The sequence below is a fragment of the Sphaeramia orbicularis genome, chromosome 11, assembly GCF_902148855.1.
Source record: "Sphaeramia orbicularis chromosome 11, fSphaOr1.1, whole genome shotgun sequence".
Classification (NCBI taxonomy): domain Eukaryota; kingdom Metazoa; phylum Chordata; class Actinopteri; order Kurtiformes; family Apogonidae; genus Sphaeramia; species Sphaeramia orbicularis.
Window position 1 is genome coordinate 46,896,923 of NC_043967.1, and position 25,521 is coordinate 46,922,443.

Consider the following 25,521-nt stretch of genomic DNA (forward strand, 5'->3'; position numbering starts at 1 on the left):
TGAATCCAAAGCTAAATTTGACTTTAATGATATTTTTGGAGGCCTTTTTGGTCAAATTTAAGACCTTAGTCACATAAATAACAGTAGAACAGGCCTCATAGTTAGGGTGTTGAACCAGTCTTCACCATGTTTCACTCCAGTTAACGTTACATTTCCAATTGACTGTTTCTGCTACTGATGTTCAAGCTGCTAAAACTCATACCTGAACCCCTCCACCAATCCCCATCTTTTAGGTTAAAATGATCAATACCAATTACAAATTTGACAAATTAGTTTGTAAATATTGCTATATTTGTGTCTGTGGAATTTTCAAGTCCTCCAAGTGTCAGATTTAAGGATTAATTAAACATTTCTGAGGATAATTGGGGCCTTACCTCACATTTCAGACTTTAATGATCTGTGACACCCTATTATTGATCTGTACACAAACCACTGTTCCTTCGATGAGCCTTAACTCTGCAGATGAAGCCGCTGCAGGAGTCACTCGTCTCTTTTACACATTTATTTCGAAACGGCACAAAAGTGTATGGCATTTCAGCAAGCAGACCACAACCATGGAAAAGAAAATGACATGAAATTTCCACTATTGAGCTATATAAATATGATATCATGACATATAAAAGATACAAACAAAAAAAATCCACCCATAGGCCTCCACCACATGACTTATGAAGGCTGTTTTTGTAACATACAAAAGAAATGTGAGGACAGCAAGCACTGATTCTGTAGATAAAAAAGAACTGTCTCAAAGAGATAAACATTTGTATTCATACACATTAAGACAACACAACCCCCACACACTCCCTCTGTTTTGTAATTACAATGTATAGCTACCTCTGGGGGGGGGATTTTTTTTTCTTTTATACTTCAATGTGTTTGGAAAAAGGGAACAGTACAAGTACAAATACTATACGTATTCACATTATCATAGCAAGTTACTAAAACCAGAGCACTTTCCTTTAGTGTAATTATATGTATTTACATGGCAAAACTCGTACACATATACTACTGGCAATAAGCCTGACCTCTCTTCTTCTTCTTCTAGCTTAACGATTAACGACATCACACAGTATTCACACCGAACAGGTTACAGACCTTCAATAAACTCATCTCCTAATAAAATGCCTTCAGATATTCTCTTCCCTGTTGCAGGTAAATCGCGCTACGCCCACAGTTGCGTCCGGATTTAACGCAACGGACTCGCACAGATACCAACAGCAGCAATGTGCATCGTATAAATAAACATTTCAGCAACATAAAAATCAGTGTCAATTTCTTAAAGCAAAACCCCTTTTGGGTTTTCTATGTACTAGGATCAGGTGAGAGGAGATCAGTTTTAGCAGCTTCTGATGCAGAGACGGAGCTGAGAAAACTGATCCGAAAATCAGCACAGACTGGAGGCGAATGATAAGTATGAATACGAGGGGGGAAGTACAAAAAGTATGGGCACAGGAGTACAGTGGGAGGGGCTACGTGTTACGTAAACAAACAGGCAGGTGGCTACAGTCAGTGCAGTGATGGAAATGGGAGGACATATGGACATATTAGACGTGGTATGGCTGATACGATATAAATGCTTTACTCTGAGGGCTGTTGGCGCGCCGTTCCACTCTACGAGTCTATCACAGACTGTGTTCAGTTAAGTGACCAGTAACATGACCAAACATGCAGTTACAATCGCACAGAAGAAGTGCCATAGATAGAGTAAAAGTGTTAATGGTGACTAAAAAACTGCACAGGAGCAGCTCTCTTTCATCGACATTCATTTTCTACATCTTCTGGTCTCGGTCGAACGAGACGCCCTCTTTAACCACGAGTGTCTGTTCTGGAGGGTCCGCCCCCCTCTCTATTGGGGCTTGTCAGTCTTGTGGGCAGTGAGGAAGGCCATGCCATGGGTCCTGAAGTGGGTGTTGAGGTCCGAGGCTTTGTCGAAACGCCGTCCGCACACCTTACAGTTCAGGTTCCCGTCCGCGTCCTCGCCCTGCGCCTGCGGCGAGGCGGCGGGCGAACCGTCAGGGGAGCCGTGGCCGCGCGGGGTGCTGCGGTCCGCGTCGCTCTGGGTGTCCCGTACGCGGTGGGTGATGAAGCGGTGCCTGCCCAGGGAACCCGCCGACGCGAAGCAGACACCGCACTGCAGGCACTGGAAGGAGGCGGTGTCTGCTCGGTGCTGGGGGATGTGCCGCTGAAACTCCGCCCCGTCCTCTGTGGAGAAGCCGCAGGGGACGCAACGAAAAATGTCTTCTTCCTCCAGCTCACCGGGCGTCAACGATGATGACGAGGCCACGGACGCCCTGGTTCGCTTTGCGGGACCGCCCCCATCCTCACCGCCGTCCTCTGTGGTGTTTTCTTCTTCGTCTCCTGTTCGGCCTCCGGGAGGTCCGCCCTCGCCGTCGTGCTCTGACGAACTGCCCGGACCCTCTCCCCCTGTGGCTGCACGCTTCCTGGTCAAGGGCGGACCCTGAAACGACAGTGAGACATTTACATGTTGATGAAAAGTGTTTACTGTTTTTAACTAGATTTAACTGTCATCACCTATACTTTGTTATTTATGGACAGATTTTCCTTCAACATCCATGTTCTTAAATTGCTGTTTCATAAAGCCCCTCCCCACAGTTGAAGTTTACAACATGACAAAATCATTTTTCTTAGTCAACCATAAATCCTTATTCGTCAATGTACAGTTATTGCACTTATGCAGTATATTTTGTAAATTCTTCAAACTGCATGTATCATGGTGGTCAGGGGTGTCAAACATATGGCCCACAGGCCAAAACTGGCCCTCCAAAAGTTAAAGCTGGGGGAGACTTTGGTCACCATTTTTTCATCAAATCTGTCAAACCTCAGTCATAGCCTAAGCATTACGAGTCCGTAAGTCTTTCTGTGATTACTCACTTGAATCTCTTCCCTCACAGTGAACAATTTCAAAGTGCCATCCACCATAAAACAAACCATGTGTTTTCAAACAGAGCCGGTAGGTAATTCAGGCATCTTCTGAATTTTGTCGCAACGTGCATTGTGGGAAGTGGAGATTCACGCAGCTGCCTGGCAGCGGCAGTGCAACCATATGATATCATATGGCTGCAACAAACACAACGCAGAAACGGCTGGAGCTCCGCTTCCCACAATGCATGTCGCAACAAAATTCTGAAGATGCCCGAGTTACCTCCTGGCTCTGTCTGTAAACACATGGTTTGTTTATGGTGGATGGCACTGCGAAACTGTTGACCATGAGGGAAGAGATTCAGGTGAGTAATCATAGAAAGACTTACGGACTCGTAATGCTTGGGTTATGACTGAGGTTTTACAAATTTGATGAAAAATTGGTGACCAAAGTCTCCTGCAGCTTTAATGGTCAAGGGGGTCAAACTCAAGTCATCAGAATGTTAACATTATGCCTGTTACTGTTTTGTACATTTGTAGATCCACTGTGGTCTATAACGCAGATGTATAAATGATAAGATGAGTCATTATTTCTAGGTTATTATGATAGTATTTTACTGGTCTGACCTACCTGTGATCACACTGGGCTGTATGTGGCCCCTGAACTAAAATGAGTTTGACAGCCCTGATGTAAAACAACTGGTCTTAAGACAATTGTTCATTTTAGTACTCCCTTATCTCTCTATTTAGTTACTCAATTTGTATGTTTTTGTTTATGTTCTCAATACTCAAGCTACTTGGATAATTCAATAAAACCCTGAATTTTTATCAACAAAAGACAAGTGCTTGAACTGTGGCTTAATAAATATTGAGTTCTGAGTCTAACTATAGCCTTATTCACATGGGACCAGTGCTACCTGTGGATGTCTGGTGATTTGCATTAGTAGGTCATCTGTGATCTTAAGCCCATGCAAAATGTACCACGTCTGAAATTTGTTAAGTAAAAAATTCCTAAACTGCAAATTTCCTACCTTTATTCAGCAAACCACAGATGTCCTGTGATAATATCAGACCCGTGTAAATCGACATCTCTAATTTGGTTGGACATGCAACATTTTAGTTTCCTCTGAGCATTTATTCAGCTTATTTCCTGGTTGAGGATTATGGGAGTTGCGATGGTAATAAATCAAAGTTTCAAGCATTTAAGGCGGAAATCTGATGAAGCTCATATCACAACATAACATCTTTAAGAAGAGCCACATCTGAAAAAGTGGATGGATGACATGACAGTGACATTAAGGAACATTTTTCTAAAAACAGTTTCCTGTACGTGGTGAACCTGCCCTTGACATTGGAATCATGTCGGTAAATACGCGTTAAAAACACACTTCTCTTATCCTGTGTAAATGCATCACGGGCACATGGGGGTTAATTTCCAAATCACCAGAGGTCCACAGGTTAAGGGGGTCCCATATGAATAAGGCTTATGAAACCATTATTCCAGTGTATGTGTTTAGAGGAGGACTATTTTAGACTAGAAATGCAGAAACCTACTTAAGCCCAGGAACACAGCGCTCATGACTCACCTGTCCATCTGTGGTTCTGTGATGAAGACGAATGTGCTTGTCCAATAAGAACCGACTACCAAAGGTGCGTTTACCTTCTGTGCAATATCTGCAAAGCAATCACAACAAGTTACATTACTTATTACAACCTACTCAGCTCAGAAAGACAGTAAAAACATCCAACATCAACACTAATGCTACTTTCAGGTCTTAATGCTCAATTCTGATTTTTTTTTTTTTTTTTTTTTTTTTTTGCGTGGTTCACGTAATTTTTTAAAATGTGATGCCATCAGCCTCATGTGTGAAGAAGTCTACAGCCCTGAAGTGACATCACATGCTGCACACTGTTTACTGAACTAATTATGGGTCTATGTGGGTCACACCTCCAGCGCAGAATTATGATATTTGTCACATTTCAGTGACTTAAAAGTTGGACGAAATGCAACATTACCGTTCAAACTGAAGTCACACTGCAAAACAACATATTTCAGGGTTCATAGACATTTTTCAAGGTTAAATTCAAACACTTCTAAGGGTCATTTTCAAATTTTTCACTTTCTTTTGTTTTTGCAATGATGTACATTGTATTAGGTTGTAAACATCTAAAATTATGTTTCATAATAGCAAAAAGTTTAGAAAAAAAAAGAACACAAAGTTTTATCCAAAAAAAGGGAAGCCACTTGTTCTTCAGACACACTCGCACTGAAACAAAGATTAAGATAAAACTGTACCTGGAGTTGACCTGAGAACACACGCTAATTTGTTAATTCTGTTGGGTTTCTGTAAATTGGCTTAGAGTCTGGTTTTGACCAACTCTATACATAAAGTGTCATGAGATAGCTTTTTTGTTGTGATCTGGCACTATATAAATAAAATTTGATTGATTGAGTGATTTGATTGGTTTTCCCCTGTAAGTCGCTTTGGAAAAAAGCATCTGCCAAATGCATAAACATAAACAATTTTCTTTTTTGACAGTTATATTTTTCTAAATGTGTCACCTCTCTGTAAATAGCTTTGGCTTGGCATCTAACCTGGCACAGTTAATATTAACAATAAATAAATCACATCACAGTTAGAATTGCAAGCACTTACAGTAAAACTCAAGCACTTTTCAGTCCTTGAAAATACAATAGTGAAATTCAAGCATTTTCAAGGATTTCAAGCACCCGTACGAACCCTGATAATTGTGCTGTTCAGACAGTCATAAAAAATCAGATATGAGTCACATATGGGCAAAAAAAGTCAGATTTGGCCCACTTTTACATGCAGTGTGAATGTAATAGTGTAGTAACAGGTGGTTTTATTTCTATACAAAAATGGGATCACATGTTACGTCGTAGTTTTAAGATTAGTTTGTGTCTTAAAGGAACATTGGAGTTGTACAGGCTGGACTTACTGGCAATGGAAGACTCGTTTGTTGCCCTCGTGAATGACACGTTCGTGGCGTCTCAGGCTAGAAGACGTGCTGAACGTACCTCCACAAATACGGCAGGGGAACTTCAGACGCACATTAAAGAAGAAAACAGAAAAAACATAATAAACCTCTTATATTAACTTCTATTTAAATCTACAATAAGTCGTGGTTAAAGGTGTTGAATGTTGCCACACCTTGCCGTGCTCCATCTTCACGTGACTCAGGTAGTCTTCGTTGTCAGTGAAGGTGGTCTGACACTGGGGGCAGGTCCACTCAGACTGGGCCGTGGGGTTAGCTCCGCCTCCTGCAGCAGCGGCGTGACCCCCGGGCGCTTCGTAGTCGTCGTCATCATCGTCCTCCTCGTCTTCTTCGTCCTCTTCCTCCTGTTCCCTGCCCCAGTCCTCTCCGTCGGAGTTGTCAGTTTTTCCTGAGGTTTTGGACTTGAGGCCGGAGGGTCCGGATGTGTTGGCCGGAGCTGAGGCAGGGTTCGAGGCGTCGGTCTGAGCTTCCTGTTTGGCTGATGGACCTCTGTGAGCAGTCTGAGGAAAAGAAGAACAGGAATGAAACTGTTAATCCCCCAAAAAGACGAACAGAGCAAACTCACCTGGGTCGATCTGTTCAGTTCATGTCATGAATTAGAAAACTTTAATTAAGTTCAGTAGAAAATCCTAAAGCTTCTAAAGGGTTTTTATTCCACTTTGGTACTTTTCATGATTTTTCACATATTTTGCACAGAATGAGGTTGAAATGGGCACTGGAAATGTATTTATATAACAGTTATTGCAGAAACAAAATGACTAAATATAAGTAGTGTGTTAACTGATTGAAGAACTTATCATTTGGAAAAATCTGTCAATTTCAATCTCATTCACAATGGAATTATTTGGTCTTTGTTTTAATATTATCATAACGTATTACAATATTCATAACAAATGCAAAGCACATAGAAAATGTGATTAAAGGTTCTGATATCACTGTTATTCCACTAATCACTACATCTTAATCCTTCTTGCACTCAGTCTCCATGCATGTCTTGTGTTTTTACTTTTTTATGCTGGACAGATTTCTGTAAATTATGCATATTTTCTTCTGCTTTGTGTTTTTACTGGTGTCAAAAAAATGCAGCAAAATGTGCTTCAATATTAATTTAATCCATATTTCAATAATATTAAAAGCTCTCATATTTCTCTATGTTGCATGTTTAAAATAGTATTTTAAATTAACTTTCTGCATATTTATAAATGATCCACAAGTTTGTAATTTTAATGGGATATTTTTCTTTCTTTCTGTAACATCAGTCCAAGGACAGCAGATGATAAACAGCTGTTTGGTGCATTTACAGCAGTTTTGCTTTAATGCTTACAGTCTCTGTCAAATAAACTAATTAACCCTTTCATGCATACTGGTCACTATAGTGGACAGCTATTCTACAGCTGTTCTGTTGTATATTCAAGGATTTTTTTTTTTTTTTTTACACATATCTATATTAAAGTTTTAAGACACTACATATCTTTTCTGACATGAATTAGTAACCTTGTATAGATCTCCCCTGAGCATAAACCCGCAGAATCACAAGCCCCCCCCCCCCCCCCATAGTTTTCACACAATTTATCAGTAAATACATGTTTCTTTGCTTCAAAAATTAAACACATGGTGTCCAGCTGATTATTATTATTATATTTTTTTTTTTTTACTTTTTATTTATTTTATCTATTTATTTATTTAATTTTTTTTTTTTATGAGAAATTTTTCAATCACATTGTTTTTTTCATGTTTAAAGAGAAATGAAAACACTCAGGGAAAAAAATCTTGATTAAGGTTCTCATAATTCGTGCATGAAAGGGTTAAATAAAAAAGAAAATAAAGAAATGTGTATTATTTTTTATTTAGGTACAATATTGACTTAAATGTTCTCTGTGTCTGTGTGTTACCTACTGAACCCGGCCGTAAAAATTAAAGATATTAATTAATGGAAATATGAAAAAAAAAAAAAAATTTAAAGATGAAAGATTCAAGTGATAAATTATTTGTTACAAATTGCAAATTATCCTTTAGGGTTCTTGGATGATCAGTACTATTTAAGTCTAATTCATTGGAAAATAAACAACTGATGAGGTTTAAATTTCAATACTGATGATGAAATTCAGCTCTGAGGCCAATACTAGTCACTTTTCCATTGAACATATACGCAAAACTTTACCCATATTTACTAACTGTCGAAAAAACAGAAGTGCGTAATGTCGGTTTTTCCATGAAAACACAAATGCGATGGTTTGTTTATTTATTATCGTGAGATGACACGAGAACTCGTTCCATAAACATGGTGATGAACGTAAATATTGTGTTGATTTACAGATATATTCATTATTATTATATTATTATATATTACCCCTCGATCCCGTACTAAATTAAAAAATTATTCGGGTTCTTGGTGTGTCCACACATACCACGCCATGTTTCTTTTAAAACCTTCCGTCAACATTATTTTTTTTTTTTTTTATTCACGTGACTAGTTGTGGAAAAAGGACTTTGGCACAAAAACTTTAAATTGAAAAATAAGACTTTGGGCGAAATTGTCTTTTTTCCATTAGGTAAATTTTTATGCACAAGTTATATTCGCGCAATTTGAGGGTCAATGGAAAAACGACTACTGACAAACTCCATCACTAAATATTACAACTACAGCTAAATCTTAAGTTTTCATGTGATTATTTTCTAGAAAATCCATGACATAAGTTGGGAAGTTTAGGAGAGTTGATATGAAATGACACAATTCTAAGCAGGAAATAAGTAAAATAAATATAAAGACATAATTCAGATTAATGCGCAAGGTTAGTGTCAAATCTTAACATTCTAACACATATTTGAATATTTAATATTTGAATCAGGAATAGTGGCACAAAAACCCACTTATTTTTACTATTAAAATAAGGAGTGTACTTGGGATAGAACTTAGGACAAGGTCACCGGAGAGGAGCCCTGCTAAGGCCGATCCAAGAGTTATTGTATGCCTTCGTTGACACCACATTCACTGTGAAAAGCAATGAATGGGCAACACATAAAGGCAACAGACGAGTTTATGACATGTTGAATGAATCTGATGAACAAACAAAAAGGGGAAAAAAAACTCACCTTGATATGTTCCATCATGGAACCTTTCTGGGCGTAGAGCTTGGTGCAGTCAGGACACTTAAACACATGCACTTTCTGCTTGGCTAAATGAGTGTCGAAGTGCATGTACAGCAAGGGTTTTTGGGTAAAAACTGTATCGCACATCACACATTTGTAGATCATTCTGTAAAAAGGAAAGAAACACAGACAGTGGGTTAATATTTCAGTGGAAGTTGACCGTGGGTGTTTTTCGTAGTGGGATCGTACGTACTTGGCCTGGCCTCCGGTTAGCGTCGGGTGTTGGGTGCTGATGTGGCTCTGGGCGCTCGGGGAAGACTTGAAGGCCATGGGGCAGCTGGGGCACTTATGGAAGACCTCGCAGTGAGCCGTCTGAATGTGGGACTTGATGGAGTTTAACCCACCGAACACAACCTGGCAGCTCGAACACCTGGACGACAGCCACAGCAGTTTTAGAGAGGTTTTCAGAACAGGTGAACAGAAGTAGAGCCTTTTAATAAAGCAGTCATGTAGATAACTAAAACAAGAACCAGGATTACCGTTTCATTTGGTAGCCTGTGGTCTATACATCAGGGTTCGTGCACATTTTTTAGGTCAAATTTAAGCACTTTTAAGACTCATTTTCAAATTTTTCCAACATAGCACCTTATCACTAGTGTAAAATATCTATCTATCTATCTAATTTTCACATAGTAAAAAAACATACACATATATACATGTTGGTTAAAAATTGTGATGGATGGTTACCAAAAACCCTCAAGGGGCTTAACAAGTGGCAACCTCCAGATTTCAAAGATAATTTACATATGCAATTAAAAATATTGAAAAAATATTTGCAAGCTGCACAAAAGTACATTTTCTACCAATAAAATTCCACAATATACCAAGCTTAGAAGTATATCCCATGTGGAAAAATTAGAGGTGCAACCGATTAATCGACTCAAAGTGATAAAAAAAAAACCATTCAACCACAATTCTCCTGAATCAAAGCTTTGTTTCCTTCATTTCTCTGCTGTTAAACATCTGTTCCACTGTTGAGTTTCACACGGGCGCTTATTGTGACGCACAAAGAAGCTTCAGTTCAGGAAAACTGCAATAGAATATTTCCCTTCAATCAATTCGAGTCGATTAATCAAATCGTGAATTTTTGCATTCGCTTCAAGCACCTAATCGATTAATTGGTTGCAGCTCTAAGAAAAATACAGTCACATCTATCTACATGAATACATATACTCATGATTATTTTTTCATTTTTTAACCACAATGATGTACATTGTATTATGCTATAAACATCTAAAATGATGTGATTAAAGCAAAAAGTTTAGAAATTAAAGGAGAACACAATGATTTATCCAAAAAAGGGAAGCCTCTTGGTGTTCTTCAAGCACATTCACACAAAGCCAAAGATTAAGATGAACATTTACCTACTTCGACCTAAGAACACCCGGTAACTTTCTTAAAGTTTAATAAAGTCTTATTTTTCAAAATGTATCACCTCTGTAAGTAGCTTTGGTTTGCCACCTAACCTGGCAGAGTTGATATTAAAAATAAGTACATAAATCACATCACAGATTTATAATTGCAAGCACTTTCAAGCATTTACAAAGATTTCAAGCACCTGTACAAACCCTGATACATACATGACAGGATTAAAGGGTTAGCGGGGTAACTTCAGGTTTAACCCCGGGTTTTCACTTTAACATCACTATGGTAACTTGAGCTGAACACCAACCCCCTCTGAAGGATGTTATGCCCAAAATAACAGATCAACACAAAAACACTGCCGGACAGCTCTGGTTATTAACACCTTCATTGTGCTCTACAGGTCTTTCTATGTGGAAATTAACAGAAACTTAGGCACTAAAGCCTTGTATTTGTTAACCTTTTAGAGTTGACACTAACCCTGCACATCGACATGAATTATGTGTTCATATTTGTTATTATATTTATTTTATGCTTATTTACTTGCTCTCAGACTATATAAAGAATAAGGTTGAAACTCTCTTAAATCTCAAAGGAATACATCTTAGTAACACACACATTTAATGGAATACGCAACTAATTAAAATCACATCCATCTGCGTGATTTAGGGAAGAATTCATACTGTAATTATTGCTGAAAAGACAGCAAGGAAAAAAACACATCAACTTTACATATGACTTTCTTTGTATTCAATGTCATTAAATACAAAATATCACCTTTTAGCAGAAGTTTTGATAGTTTTTCCCAATTTCTGAAATTATATGTACTTAAATCCTCATAAATCTGCACCTTTAATATCAGCCTTTTGTGATAATAAATCGCAGGCTAATACTGCGATAATGATCAAGATTCATTAACTGAACTGAGTTACAGATTCACACAGTTCCACAGTTACAGTCTTACAGTGTGATGCTTTTACCCTGTATTATATTTTTTTCAGATTTGTTAAAGATTATAATTTACAGTTATTTTTGTTCGATTTATACACCTCCAGACTGGTCTGTGTTTGCATCATATTCTATGTGAACACACTCATAACTAGACTCAATAAACCTGGGTTGACTGAACACGTTTATAACCACCATCCCGATACAGTTTCTATATAATTGCAGTTATTAAGCATAGTTTATCCCATGAATGAAAAGACTATGTTCAACATGGTTTGTAGTACAGGCCACAGGTGGTTTGGGCCTTAAGAAGAAAAGAAAAGCCTGATTGTTTACAAGTACAATTGAGCCTCATGGGAAGAATCTCCTACCGGTAGCCGATTCGTCTTGCAAAATGTAGACAGGCCTCCTCCAGGTGGGTCTGGAAACTGGCCTGGCGGGCTGTACCCCCACATTCTGGGCAGACGTGAGGGGCTCTGTGTTTATGGATCCTCTGGTGAGCGGACACAGCGCACGAGTTCGGCAGCATCATGGGAGGCGAGCACTGCGTACATGTCTGAAACAGAAGAAAATGAAAGTCAGTTCAGGTGAAGACGGAACAGCATTACAGCAGAAACAGCACCATGACAGACTGTGGTCTCATCAGCAACACTCACTGAGTTAGGAGCTGCACGGATCTGCTGGAAGTGTGTGACCAGTTCAGCCTTGCCAGAGAATTGTGTTTGGCACTCTGGACATTTGAAATTGTTGTACTGTAGTCCCTCGGCCTTCTTGCAAGGTAGAGGCATCAGCGCTTGGGGGCCCTGAGGTGCACGGCGGACTGGACGAGACTGGGCTGATGCAGGAGTTGTAGGGTCCTTCATCGGGCTGGAGTTGGCGGAGACGGCGGGGGCCCCGGGAGTGTTAGAGGGGGAGGAGACTGGAGGAGAGGAGGACGAAGAGGAGAGCAGACCTGGTCAGGCAGGAGGTGGGCATCAAAGAGACAAATGGGAGTTTGTCAATGAGGATGATCACAAATGAATGGAACATGCAAAAAAAATACCTCCTCTACATTTTTATGGTTCATTCATGGGCTGCACTCTGCACAAATACAAATGTATAAATTAACAACTGCATTAGACTTGAAAACAGCATTTCTGCAGTGTTCAACTAGTTATATTTACTTTTAAAACATGTCAACAGATTATAAATTTAAAGAGCCATTTCACCCTCATACCAAACAAAACAGCTCATACTTCACAAAAGCAAAACAGAAGTTTGACTTTGTGAACACAGAACAATACTCTATCCTCCTGATGCCAAGGAAAGTAAAAGTGTGAGCTTTTATACATTAAATTATTGTCTTTATTGGAAACAGTTTTTTCAGATACATTTTATATTTTTTTATGGAATGTTTTTTTTTTTTTTTTTTTTTTTTAAAGTAAAACTGTGAAACTCTTGTCCCCTACAGAGGACAACAATGCATGATATGATAACATGAGTTTTCTGGTGGTTTTCAGTGTCTTTATGATTCTTCTTATATCTCATTCAACTCTAAAACTGTTACAACCATATTTTAAGGCCTAAAATTCTGATTATGGGATTTTAGACTTTCAGAATGGCAGAAGTCTTGTGATAACAACTAAAACATAATTTGCACATAACTTTCTTACCACCAATGGGTGTAATGTCCTGCTGTCCAATCATCTGCTCCACAGTGACAGGCCTCATAACCAGGTGTGAGCACTGCATGACCAGCCCACGCTCCTTATGCTCCCTGGCATGCAGCAACAGGCTGCACTTATTGAAGAAGGCCAGCCTCTTAGCACAGTGGTTGCATGTCACTTCAATTCGCAGTGATCGTCTGTCGTAGTGTCGTGCCAGACTGCGTTCCAGGGCGAAAGCATCTCCGCACTCCAAACAGCGGTATCCAGTGGCTGGGAGTGGGAGTCCCCATTCTGGAGGTGGAGGCGCTGAGAGGTCAGGTTTGTAGCTCGGCAAAAGGTTCTTACTGTTCAGGATTTTGTTAAAAGCTTCTACCAGACTTGATTGACTGCGAGAGATGACGGCGCCCGTACTGTTGACGATGGACGCAGGCTTGTTTGGTTGCAGGCTGCCAGTTATGATGGCGCCGCCACCTCCGTTGGCGGTCTTATTAGTGGCTGTTCTCACACTGATTCCACCAGCAGCAACTGAAAACTTTGGAGATGAGGCCACAGCGGGAGTTACAGGCAGCGCAGCAGACTTAGTGATGCTAACAGCAGTGGCGGACACCTTGGCTTTGTCAGATGCAGCCATTTTGTTTTGAACCTTCGTAGCAGCAGCGAGCATGACGCTGCTGGCTGCGAGTGTGGACACTGGCAGAGCATTGAGGGCACTTACTTTCTGGGATGATGTTGTCATATGTCCAGCATCAACTTTCTGGGCTTTATTTGCTAATATTTTACGTTCCCCAGCTTGAGCTTTAGGGTCCAAATTTTTTCCCGCCCCAGCACCACCTTTAGCTGCAACTCTTGTGACAGTTCTGGTGATTCCACCTGTGGATGTTTTAATGGTTTTTATTCTAACTTTAAGGGGTCGTGATGGGGTCCCAGAAGCTGCTGGTGCAGCAACACCAGCATCTCCTCCTACAGCTGAGGTGCTTTTAGGCTTGCTATAATCTACCTCCATTTTGTCCTCACCTGTTCTGGCATTTTCTCCCTTTCCTGCATCAGCTTTTCCATCAACAACCCTATCTATGCCATTACCCACTTCCATTTCTTCTTCCTCCTCCTTAGGCTCCCGAAGTTCAGAAGGCGGTGGACTGGAGGCCACGGCAGGACTGGAGCACCTCTTGGCTGCACCTTGGGCTGTAGATTTTGGCATCTCTGGTTCAGGGCTCTCAGGTGAGTCTCTCTCCTCTATGACATGCTCTGGATGCCGGTCCTCCAGCTGTGGACTCTCTGTTGAACCAGACTGCGGGGTAGATGAAGTCAGAGATGTCCCAGAAGGAGTGTCACCAGGTTTAGGATGAGATGCTGTAGAGGATGTGGGCTGAGCTGACTCAGACTTGTAGCGCCGGCTCAACTGAGTGCAAGTTGGTGAGTCTGGGTTCTCCTGGATTACCAGTGGACTCCCCAGGTCTGGATCTGAATCATCTTCCTCCATCTGCTGGTGTTGAAATCCAGCAGGGCCCCCTTTGGGAGCTCCATTAAAAGGCTGAGATGAATGCAGTGGATGTGATGAAAGGGCAGAGGGCGGAGTAGGAAGCAGAGGTTTGGAAGGCGGATAAAAGGGAGAAGCTAGTCCAACAGGTCCTCCTGCAGCCAGGGGAGAAGAAGACCCCGCTGATAAAGAGGAGGATGAAGGTAATGATGCTTTAACCCCGTCTGCTCTCTCTTGACCTGTATCCTGCTGCTGTTGGTGTTGCTGCTGTAGAAGCTGCATCTTCCTCGCTCGGCCCATTGGATCCCCAGAACCCTGTGCCACAAGCGGTTTGAGTCTGTTGAAAATGTTCCCGCCCTGCTTGTGTGGCTTAGCTGCACCAGTGCTTGATGCCTCTGAAGACACTTTAGGGGTGTTCATCGACCAAGGCGCTCCATTCGATTGAGCCTGGCCAATTGCAAGGGAACTAGAGACACCAGATGCCCCGAAACCATTGTGGTTCAGAGCTTCAGATTCACCCATTCCAGGTGCACATGCACCCAAACGAGGACCCACGTCTACTCCTGTGATTACATCAATGGGGTCCTGGTCTGTGTCTCCTTCCCCTCCATCTGCAGTCTCTAGCCGAACTTTATTCTTTACAATCACACTGACAATTGAAGTGTCTGCCTGTGGATCCGAGGGGCTTGGGGGCCTTAAGGATGACCCCACACCCACCACACTATCCGGCTTTCCCAGGGGTGCTCCTGTGGCTCCATGGGGACCCTCTGCCTCATCTGGGGCAGACTGGATGGCCTCTTTGGCATCTATGTCAGGAATGTCAAATGCTGCCAATAGGTCATCAAAATCTGGGGTCTTCATGTCCCCCATGCCGGGATTAACTCCTGTAAAAACACGTTTATTTATATTTATATATATTCGTTGACACAGAAGCAAAACACACTAGCGTGAATCTCTGATGCTCCCCAACAGCCTCAGCTCTACCATGCTAGCAATAATATCCTACAGCACTTTAACATGCAAAATACTCCTTGACGACGTCTGGCTGTCGGCTAAATGTTCATATTTTTTAGGTAAATCACAGACAGGAAATTTCGTTTTGAATCATACTGAGCCATAGCAGGTTAGCTTGTTATCATGGAACCTGCTAACCTAGCTGCTGCACTAGCATTTACCATTAGCAACATAGCAAGCTAGCGACGGCGTTTCTGCAACCAATCCCCTTCTAAGGTAACAGGTTCAACACTAATTTACTCTGAATGGAAATCATTAATTTGTGGTTGCTTTAACCGCATGCACCACAGCACATATAACTGGGGCAACAGCTGCACCAGGACAATATGTTGGAGCAGCGACCTCGGCTATTTTGAGCTAACGATATTCCTTCCCAACCGAGGATGGCTAGCTGGCCGCTGAGCTCCAGCCAAGACAGAGAGGGGTCATTTAGCTAACTAGCTAGCGCTCGCCATTTAAAAGGAACCACGGCGATTTGCAGAAGGATGGTTTGACAAGGATATAAACCCAGTTATCGCAGGGTCGACAATGTGCTAGAAATGATGATTTGGATGGGGATATTAGTTTAATATTTCATGGATTTTGATTGTTTACCTGGATATGCGATTCCCGACTATCCTAGCTCGTTTTCAGCTGAAAATGCTGCGCTTCCCGTCACGTGACCGGAGACATCCTATCAGACTGTGATAGCGTTGGAAAAATGCATGGAGGATGCTGCAAACGACACGTACATTTATTTCTACCGGAGAAAATATAAAACCCCTATGATTTATCTTCACTAGATCACAATTTCACGTCATGCCAAACCATCTGGAGATACTACGTGCATTTTTATCTCCCAGGTCACGAACTGCACTGCAGAACACCAGGTTGTCAATGTATGGAAACAAAAACACCAACAGACATTGTGTTTGTACATAGTTTTTATTGCAAAAAACACAAAGACTTTACAGGAGGATGGCTAAATGTTTAGTTTCACTCAATTCTTCCTCTTCTTGAAGGCCAATCAGTATTTAAACCGTAAAGAGACGTGTAGGGTAAAGTGTGCACAAGAGTAAACCCATATTATATTGTTAGGTGATGAAATCATTTAACGTTAAGGGGCAGTCAGATTTGACACTAAATAGGTTTTCAATAACGTAACTTTTACTTCTTCTATGTTGGTGCTTTTGTACCTGACAGAAAAAGACAGTATTAAAATGTCAGAGTGCTGTCTCATGCTCGGCTCTTGGTTTGACGACGATGCATCAGCAATCTGTTTATGAAAGTTTTTTGCATTAGTATGCAATTGTTCATTTGTCTAGTTGATGTCTGAAGTTATTGGCCTATTTTGTCCATTTAATCCTCTTCCTCATTTCTTCTTCTCTTCATCTTTTTTGCCATCTGGTTTGTTTCCTGTCTGGGAGGCTAAGGACCCCATGGCGTTGCGGATGGCCTCGTTGTTAGGGTCAACACCAGGCAAGTTCTCCAAAACACTCTGAAGGAACTCTGGGTCTTGCATCACATCATAGTCATCTTCCTCCTGTTATTTAGATGATTGGATTAAGTCTTCAGTAAATAATTTATACATTTAAAATGTCGTATACTGTATGTGTCCCTTTTTGTGAATGTAAACACTAGATTAGAGTCAACATGAAAAACTATCATTTTTTGTTTTATCCAACTTCTGTATCTCAGGCTTTTCCATTAATTGCATTCAAAGTGGAAGTGAAAGAAGAATTTGATTGCAAAGGGAAACTTGTTTTAACCTGTCCATGATGATAAATGCCTTGGTGTGGCTTCGATAATAGTACTTCCATGACAGCAGAGTTTTTGACAATTATTTTTACAAAACAAACATATCTTCGAAATGTCTTTGAATCAACAGCTAATTTCTTAGATTTATTATTTATCTGTTTCACATATGAATAGTTTGGGTCGATTAAACAACTTTTAATGGTACAGAATTACATGAGTCTATTGCATTTCTGATGTCTTACCTGAGTTACATGACTAGTTAGAAACAGTTATAAGGTCTGAACTTCTAGTATATTTTGTTTCATCAACAGAATAGAATAGAATAGAATAGAATAGAATAGAATAGAATAGAAACATCAGCTAACCTGGCTGGTATGTTGGGTATTATTTAAACCAAAAAGCTGAATGTATTGTAACTAAGAAGAATAAGAACAAGTACATTTTTATTGAATACTCACCTTGGCTGACTCTGCAGTGTCCATGGCAGCTCCTGTGTCCATTTCTCCATACTCTGTATACAAACACAAGAGAAAAACACCTCACCAAATAGCAATAATAATTGAAAATATGAGCGGCTAATATGACTAACAGTAATAATACGTAATATGATGAGATGATCTAACCTCCTCCAGCCAGAGACATCTGCATGGCATATGCTATCTGCTCCTCTTCTGTCATGCTGCTGAAGTCAGGAAGCACCGCTGCACCCGTCTCAGGCTGAGACACTGACATCTTCAATAAGGCTTCCTCTGATTCTACAAGAAAAATCAATCACACCAAAGTGAAAATTTCATTCTGAAGAATAAGAACACACACAAAAAAATCCTTATTCATCCTTTTACCATCTGCGCTGGGTGTGGGCATGCCTGCCTCAGCTGCAGAAGCAGCAGCAGCTCTACGGGCCTCTTCCTCCTGCCTTTGTCTCTGCTCCTCCATTGATACACGTAAGGCCTAAAGCGATACACAGAGACAGCACTTTGAGAAATGTCAGGAAACAATTACATCGCTTAAAAATGGGTTTACAACATACCTACTGGGCACCAACGTATACAATTATCTTCCATTTGACATACTTCCTTGTGAGTCTTACCAGGGCAAGCTCTGGGTCAGCACTAGGATCCACACCAAACTCAAAGTCGCTGGCACCAAGACCCATCATAGAACCTCCCTCACCGGCCAGGATCGGGGATGAGAGCAGTGCGTCAGCCAGACTAGGACCTGGAGGGACTGTGACCAGATGGGAGCCCGTCCCCTCCTTTCCATTTAGAGTGTTTATGAAGGCAGTCAGCTTCTCTGTGTTCACTTCCTAAATTAAAATTTAGACAGAGGGTAATAAAAAATGAAGTGTGTTTTTTCAAGGTGACACAACAATTGACTCAGGCCTAATGGGGTACTAAGATAAATAAATCTATTCCTCACCTCTTCTCCAAAGTTAATAATATCCACATTCACTTTCTCTTTTTTCAAGCGTTTTGCCAGCTTCACAAGCTGCAGAGGTAAACAAAAGAAATGTGAATAAATACATAACGCAACAGAAGTATGTTCAACATTACGCAAAATCAGTAAGAATGGACATACTTTTTCTGGAATGAAGTAATGTAATAATATCTTACATCTTTTTCATTATCCTCCACTGGACTCCCAACAAAGGCAATGATCCTCATCTTGTGGTTTTTGCCTTGTCTGTGTTTCAGGGCCAACTACACAGAAATAACACACATATTAACTAAATGACAGATACACACTTAACTTAGAACAAATGCAAAAGACTCAGTCATATTACATACATGAGCCACCCTGATGCCAGTGCAGAAGGAGATCTTTCCTCTTGGCTGGACAGCGTGGAGTTTAGACAGGATGCGGCCTGAATCTGGGGTCAGTGTTGTCAGGACCTCACAGTTACTAACAGAAACATAAACTATTAGAACATCCATGGTCACCTGTAGTCATCACAAATATTTAGACACTACATGGAAGTCTACATATCATTAGTTTAGTATGAGAAAAAAAACCTTACTTTGCCATGGTAATGAGGCCCACGTTGTTTTCTGGATTGCTTCGTGTTTTGGAGTGACATACAATGTTAACAGCATCTTGTTGAGCCTGTAGTCTTGTAGGTAAAAAATCTCCATTTCTCATGTATTCACTGTTGTCCACACTGAAGGGGAAAAATACCCGTTTAACAACCTAAGATTAGCATATGACATGTCACTCTCAATTCACACAAGGGTTCGTTGTACCTAATAGTTACTTCATTAAAGTAAGACTGCCCATTGTCACTTCTTTGAAGAGCAGCAACATTGAAACAACGAACACAACACAAAACATAATGTTAGCTGGACTTGCTAGCGTTAGCAAGATACCAATTAGCAGGGACGTCTCTGTTCGAAACAATCAAATCACCGTAACTGTCAGTTCATGGTTTAAAGAGTAAATGTATCATTAAAAAATCATAACTACTCTTACCGCTTATAACATAATTAATAACAGTTAGTTCACAAATTAATGTAAGCTAACTTTAGCTACAATGACTCAGCCGCTCGGATATGCGTTAGCTGGGTTGACGGTCAGTTATCAACCCTCCGAACAAAAAACTATACACGAAAAATATATGTCCTTGAAAAACCTAATCATGTAAATATACAAAGAGGCTTTATGCGGCTCGTTAATGAGTCAAACACTGTATAAAAAGGCTTTTTAAAGGGTTCTTACCAGACCATAGTACTTTCAAGCACCATTTTGGAAACTTCTTGTTGCTTTCTGTCGTAATCTTACAACCTCGCAGACTATTGGACAAAGCGCTGAGTAAGACGAGACGTGATTGGTCAGATTTGTAGAAGCCCAGACAAACACATTCTTAATGCTTTGCATAATAGGAAAATTCCTTATTGACAGTAGAGCGAGTTACAAAATAAGATGAAAACACGTTGTTCGTTTAAGGGCTTCTGTAGATCTTTAAAGCTCCACTACTTTGAACCTCAGTGCTTTTTTACTGGTCGAATGGTCAGGAAATTCAATAAAGACCAAAATCAAAGCATCCACTAACTTGCCTGATTAGTTTGAACATTTGTGTAAAACTCTACAATGCAGAACTTTTACCATAAAAATGAAGCTACATTAAAATGTCGGTGGGACAGACGAGTGAGTTCTATTCAGAGGGCAACACTGACAAGCTGTTAAAATACAGAATGAATGTTTGCCAGTTCCAGTGATCTACAAGTAAAATCTATGGAAGTAAATCTGTCTCATCAGATTTTGAATTATAAAAGCCATTGAATTTATAGCACTGAGATTAAGTATCTAATTTTTTTTGCACTGAAATTAAGTATCTGAGTTTTTTTTTTTGCACTAATATTAAGTATCTGATTTTTTTTTTTGCACTGAAATTAAGTATCTGATTTTTTTTTTTGCACTGAAATTAAGTATCTGATTTTTTTGCACTGAAATTAAGTATCTGAATTTTTTTTTGCACTGAAATTAAGTATCTGAAATTTTTTTGCACAGAAATTAAGTATATGAATTTTTTTTTGCACTGAAATCAAGTATCTGATTTTTTTTGCACTGAAATCAAGTATCTGAATTTTTTTTTGCACTGAAATTAAGTATTTGAATTTCTTTTTTGCACCGAAATTAAGTATCTGACATTTCTTTTGCACTGAAATTAAGTATCTGATTTTTTTTTTGCACTGAAATCAAGTATCTGATTTTTTTTTTTTTTTGCACTAAAATTAAGTATTTGCATTTTTTTTGCGCTGAAATCAAGTATCTGATTTTTTTTTTTTTTTTTTTTTTGCACTGAAATTAAGTATCTGAATTTTTTTTTGCACTGAAATTAAGTATCTGATTTTTTTGCACTGAAATTAAGTATCTGATTTTTTTGCACTGAAATTAAGTATCTGAATTTTTTTTTGCACTGAAATTAAGTATCTGAAATTTTTTTGCACAGAAATTAAGTATATGAATTTTTTTTTGCACTGAAATCAAGTATCTGATTTTTTTTGCACTGAAATCAAGTATCTGAATTTTTTTTTGCACTGAAATTAAGTATTTGAATTTCTTTTTTGCACCGAAATTAAGTATCTGACATTTCTTTTGCACTGAAATTAAGTATCTGATTTTTTTTTGCACTGAAATCAAGTATCTGATTTTTTTTTTTTTTTTGCACTAAAATTAAGTATTTGCATTTTTTTTGCGCTGAAATCAAGTATCTGATTTTTTTTTTTTTTTTTTGCACTGAAATTAAGTATCTGAATTTTTTTTTGCACTGAAATTAAGTATCTGAATTATTTTTTTTTTGCACTAAAATTAAGTATCTGAATTTTTTTTTGCACTGAAATCAAGTATCTGAATTTTTTTTTTTTTTGCACTGAAATTAAGTATTTGCATTTTTTTGCACTGAAATCAAGTATCTGAATTTTTTTTTGCACTGACATTAAGTATTTGAAATTTTTTTTTTTGCACTGAAATTAAGTATCTGAATTTTTTTTGCCTCTCAATTTTACTATGTTCAAAAATTTAGAATAAAAAAAAAATCAAATGCAAAAATTCAGATGCAAAAAATTCAGATCACACATCTGGGACACCAAGGATAAGCAATGATTCTATCTCAAGTCAAAACGACAGCCAGCCAATCAACTTACATTAGGTTGATCATGTGACGCCGAAAAAATTCAGATACTGAATTTCAGTGCAAAAAAATTCAGTGCTAGAAATTCAGTGGCTTTTATAATTCAAAATCTGATGAGACAGATTTACTTCCATAAAAATCCCTCCAAAATAAAAGTAGTGGAACTTTATCATGTTTGAGTCATGAATCGGAGAATTAATTTGAGAATTTTGTATTTTATTTTTATTGGTTTATTTAATAGAGACCATGCATATTTATGAACATTGTTGTATAAAAAAATACACCCACGTGTGTATGCCAGAATTAGTAAAAATAACTACATTTCATCTGCAGTCCCTCGGCACGTGACAGAACAAGACAAATCAGCCAACACTGATACAGCACTCATTCAGAATGGGTTTTCACCAAAAGGAATATTTTTCTCAGAGCTACCAGACTGACTTCAAAACACTGTTTGCAAATTGCAACACATTAGCTTTTCAGGTAATTTCTAGTGGAAGATTTATAAGTTTATTGTATAAATGTACATAAACCAAGATATATGTAATAACACTTCGTCATTTGCGTTGAAAATGTAAGATAACCAATACTTTTGTCATTTATTTTCCAATTCATCTCATTAAAATATGTAGGATTTAGCACATTTAATTCTTAGTAAACTTCTATAAATGCTTGTCTTTTTTTTTTTTTTTTTTTTTTTAAAGGCTCAAGAAAAATATCTCATCCTTAAACCTAGCAGATTAATATGGTGCAAAGAAATCAACAAGAACTTCTCTATGCAACAAATGAGCGGTGAAAGTAATCATAGGACCTTAAAAACAGGTTTGTCACTCCAAAAACAACCAGAAGAGGGCACAGTTGTGCATTGATCTTCAGAACTTAAAATAGAATTCAACCTCAGTGTTGGTGTTACATTGAAAAGGAATTCTGTAAAGACACTCCATGACAAATGGGTAAAACTCACCTGCTGGAGAAATATACCTAAAATGATCAAAACAGTTTACAAATTGACCTCATGAGCTTTTTGCTTCAGCAACAAAATCAGATAAAATAAAATATATCCAATAATAAAAAGTCAAACACAAGCAATGTCTTTTTAATCTTTATTAACCTCGATGTATGATAACATTACAACACCAAAAGGACAAAGAAAAACAGGTAATTATATCTTGCGACAAGGCATCAATGTGATTCTTACAGACAGATGCATAAACATTTATTGTAGTAAGTCATGTACAAGTGACTGACAATTAACATCACAGTGAGGAATATACAGGATCATAGAACAGTGGTTATGACCAAAATATACAGGTCCATTGTGCTGCAGAAGCCCCTTTAAAACCCATCATAACAAGAAACAACCATTTTGGACCACAGAGCCACACATACAATAAATACTAATGTAATAATAAATATGACTATTTACATGTTTGGTTCATAGGCTGCGTGTGTTAACGGCTTTTAGTTCTTTTTTTTTAATCAGTAAGGCACAATTTCACTGAGAAGGCTGTGGATGAGCCTCATCTACTAACCACATGAATAAAATGTATTACAATGTTTAAAATATTTAAAAAAAGCCAAATGATATGTGCTCATCTTGTTTGGTGAATTGTTCATTTACGTATTGCACCAAAAGGCATAAACAGGGGTGTCAAACTCATTTTCTTCCGGGGGCCACATTCAGCCCAATTTAATCTGAAGTGGGCCGGACCAGTAAAATAACAGCGTGACAGCCAATAAATAATGACAACTCCAAATTATTTTAGTGCAAAAAATAACATTCAATTACTCCAATATTTACATTTACAAATTATCCAAACAAAAAGGATGTGGATAAGCTGAAAAAAATGAGTTTTGTTAAGAAATATAAGTACAGTTTTATCAATATTATGCCTCGCCTCATCATTGATACATATGCATTACAGATCAGATCTACAAAGGCACAGAACATTTCGTAACAGGCAGAATAATGTTAAAATTGCACTTCATTTTCTTAAGACATTTCAGGTTGTTCATATTTGTTCAGGTTATTCACATTTTATTGTTTTTTCATGTAAATATTTTCAGAATTTAATGTTTTTTTTGCACTAAGTCAAAGGGGAAAAATGGTGTTGTCATTATTTATAGGTTATTATGATATTATTTCTGAGTTTGATGCCCTTACTTGCACCTTTGGTGGGCCAGTTTTGGCCCCTGGGCCTCATGTTTGACACCTGTGGCATAAACAAACTATTTTATTGCATAGTTAAACTACCAAACCCTTTTATTTCATCTATGTGCAGTGTGTGCTCTTCAGATAGTAAAAGCCACCTGTTTGACTGGTAAATCCTATTAGAACAGAAATACCAATAAAATGTGTTTTGAGTTTTTTTGTTCGTTCACACAGCCGTCAGCCATCACCGTGTTTTCCTACTGAAGAGAAGTTATGACAAACAGAGCGGGGGGCCTGTCTCATAAAGACCTCTTTAACACATCGACCTAAACATGAGTTACTCTGTATTTATTAGTCCAGCTGAGTTTGTGCCCCTGAATGAGGCATAGTTTGTAACAACAGATCATTAGCAGCACAGTTTTTGCTAAATGTAAAAATAAAAAAAGCAGGCAGAGGGTAGGGAAAAAACTGAAAATTAAGAATAAAATAGCAGGGTTTTATAACACTTAGTCACAGTGCCCAAGTCAAAATGTAACCGGAAAAAACATGCTAAGTTTCTCTGACTATAGTTCAGTCCCTTCACATTCAGCACAGCTCCAGTTTCACTACAGTTTAATCACTGTTGTTTAGTGATTATTATTTTAACTGCACTGAAAAATGTGAAGGTCTACTTCAACACATTATACTTTTCTTATCCATAAGCATAGTTGTTTCACTTTTTTCCTGCTAATTTCTTAGTGTACTGTGAAAATCTATGATATACGTACATATTTTTTATATAAATATTGTAATAATAGTCAAATATTATAGGTAGTGACCCCTTGATTGCAACCGGAAAACCCAACCCAAAGAAACTAAGGGATTTATTGAACTGAATTATATTGAATACTGAAGGCAATACATCTGAGACAAGTGTCAAAATATTCATTCATTCACTCATTGAACTTAATCCTCAAGAGGGTCCCGAGGGTGCGGGTGCCCCTCCTGTCTACCAATGGGTGAAGGGGGGGGGTTCACCCATTTCACCATAGGACTGACATACAGTCATGGAAAAAAGCTTTCAAACATCCTAAAATTTTACATAACCTCAAATATTACCATGAAATATTTGCAGAAAAATCTTTTTTGTGTTCCAAAAGGTGTGGCTGCATCACACAGACACAAACAAATGCAAATCATTATTTTTTTGTTTATTGTTAACTAAAAACAAAAAACAAAACTAAATTCTGGACAGTTTCAACATGTTATGTCCTGGATGCGTTTCATTATCTGCTGAAACATCCCATTTTGACCTCGATGGAACAGAGCATGTGCAGAAGGGAGCATGAAGGTTTGGAGAATGGAAATGAATAGGGTGGCCAAAACCTGACTGTACACACACCAACAACCACTCACACCTACGGGTGATTTAGACCGACCAGTTAACCCATTAAGGCGCACGTGTTTGGACAGTGGGAGGAAGAACCCACCACGTCAAAATACATGTGCTTTAATATGTCAGTGACATAAA

The 25,521-nt window shown here is 38.7% G+C and overlaps 2 protein-coding genes, 1 long non-coding RNA gene and 1 other non-coding gene across 5 annotated transcripts; all 4 read right to left on the minus strand.

Annotated features, from left to right (window-relative positions):
* Positions 1-487: 487 nt before the first annotated feature.
* Positions 488-16,181, minus strand: znf687b (zinc finger protein 687b). 2 transcript variants are annotated; one of them, XM_030148231.1, is made up of 10 exons: positions 16,090-16,181; positions 13,011-15,365; positions 12,015-12,277; positions 11,730-11,914; positions 9,242-9,418; positions 8,992-9,154; positions 6,054-6,398; positions 5,842-5,942; positions 4,467-4,554; positions 488-2,458 (listed from the first exon to the last, which is right to left on the minus strand). In XM_030148231.1, exons 2-10 carry the CDS (start codon positions 15,349-15,351, stop codon positions 1,847-1,849), a joined length of 4,275 nt encoding a protein of 1,424 aa, XP_030004091.1. In that variant the 5' UTR covers positions 15,352-15,365; positions 16,090-16,181; the 3' UTR covers positions 488-1,846. The 2 variants fall into 2 exon arrangements, with proteins under 2 accessions (XP_030004091.1, XP_030004090.1); XM_030148230.1 differs by having other exon boundaries at positions 12,015-12,310.
* LOC115428991 (small nucleolar RNA SNORA13) lies at positions 8,792-8,926 on the minus strand. Its single transcript, XR_003936720.1, has one exon. It is a non-coding gene; the product is annotated as a small nucleolar RNA SNORA13 (small nucleolar RNA).
* A 219-nt stretch (positions 16,182-16,400) lies between the features above and the next one.
* Positions 16,401-20,024, minus strand: psmd4a (proteasome 26S subunit ubiquitin receptor, non-ATPase 4a). Its single transcript, XM_030148234.1, has 10 exons — positions 19,945-20,024; positions 19,250-19,390; positions 19,020-19,134; positions 18,846-18,932; positions 18,652-18,720; positions 18,323-18,538; positions 18,075-18,183; positions 17,856-17,987; positions 17,691-17,743; positions 16,401-17,017 (listed from the first exon to the last, which is right to left on the minus strand). Exons 1-10 carry the CDS (start codon positions 19,968-19,970, stop codon positions 16,847-16,849), a joined length of 1,119 nt encoding a protein of 372 aa, XP_030004094.1. The 5' UTR covers positions 19,971-20,024; the 3' UTR covers positions 16,401-16,846.
* Positions 20,025-22,945: 2,921 nt separating this feature from the next.
* On the minus strand, positions 22,946-25,234 carry LOC115428963 (uncharacterized). Its single transcript, XR_003936711.1, has 2 exons — positions 24,086-25,234; positions 22,946-23,515 (listed from the first exon to the last, which is right to left on the minus strand). It is a non-coding gene; the product is annotated as an uncharacterized LOC115428963 (long non-coding RNA).
* Positions 25,235-25,521: the final 287 nt, after the last annotated feature.

Coding starts and splice junctions, on each gene's coding strand:
- znf687b (XM_030148230.1), bottom strand. CDS start 15,351: ATGGGGGACATGAAGACCCCAGATTTTGATGACCTATTGGCAGCATTT. Junction 12,311..13,010: donor GGACATTACACCCATTGGTG/GTAAGAAAGTTA, acceptor CTGCCTGACCAG/GTCTGCTCTCCTCTTCGTCC. Junction 4,555..5,841: donor AAACGAGTCTTCCATTGCCA/GTAAGTCCAGCC, acceptor ATTGCTTTGCAG/ATATTGCACAGAAGGTAAAC.
- psmd4a (XM_030148234.1), bottom strand. CDS start 19,970: ATGGTGCTTGAAAGTACTATGGTCTG. Junction 18,721..18,845: donor TGGAGGATAATGAAAAAGAT/GTAAGATATTAT, acceptor TTACCTCTGCAG/CTTGTGAAGCTGGCAAAACG. Junction 17,988..18,074: donor GCCCACACCCAGCGCAGATG/GTAAAAGGATGA, acceptor TTTTTCTTGTAG/AATCAGAGGAAGCCTTATTG.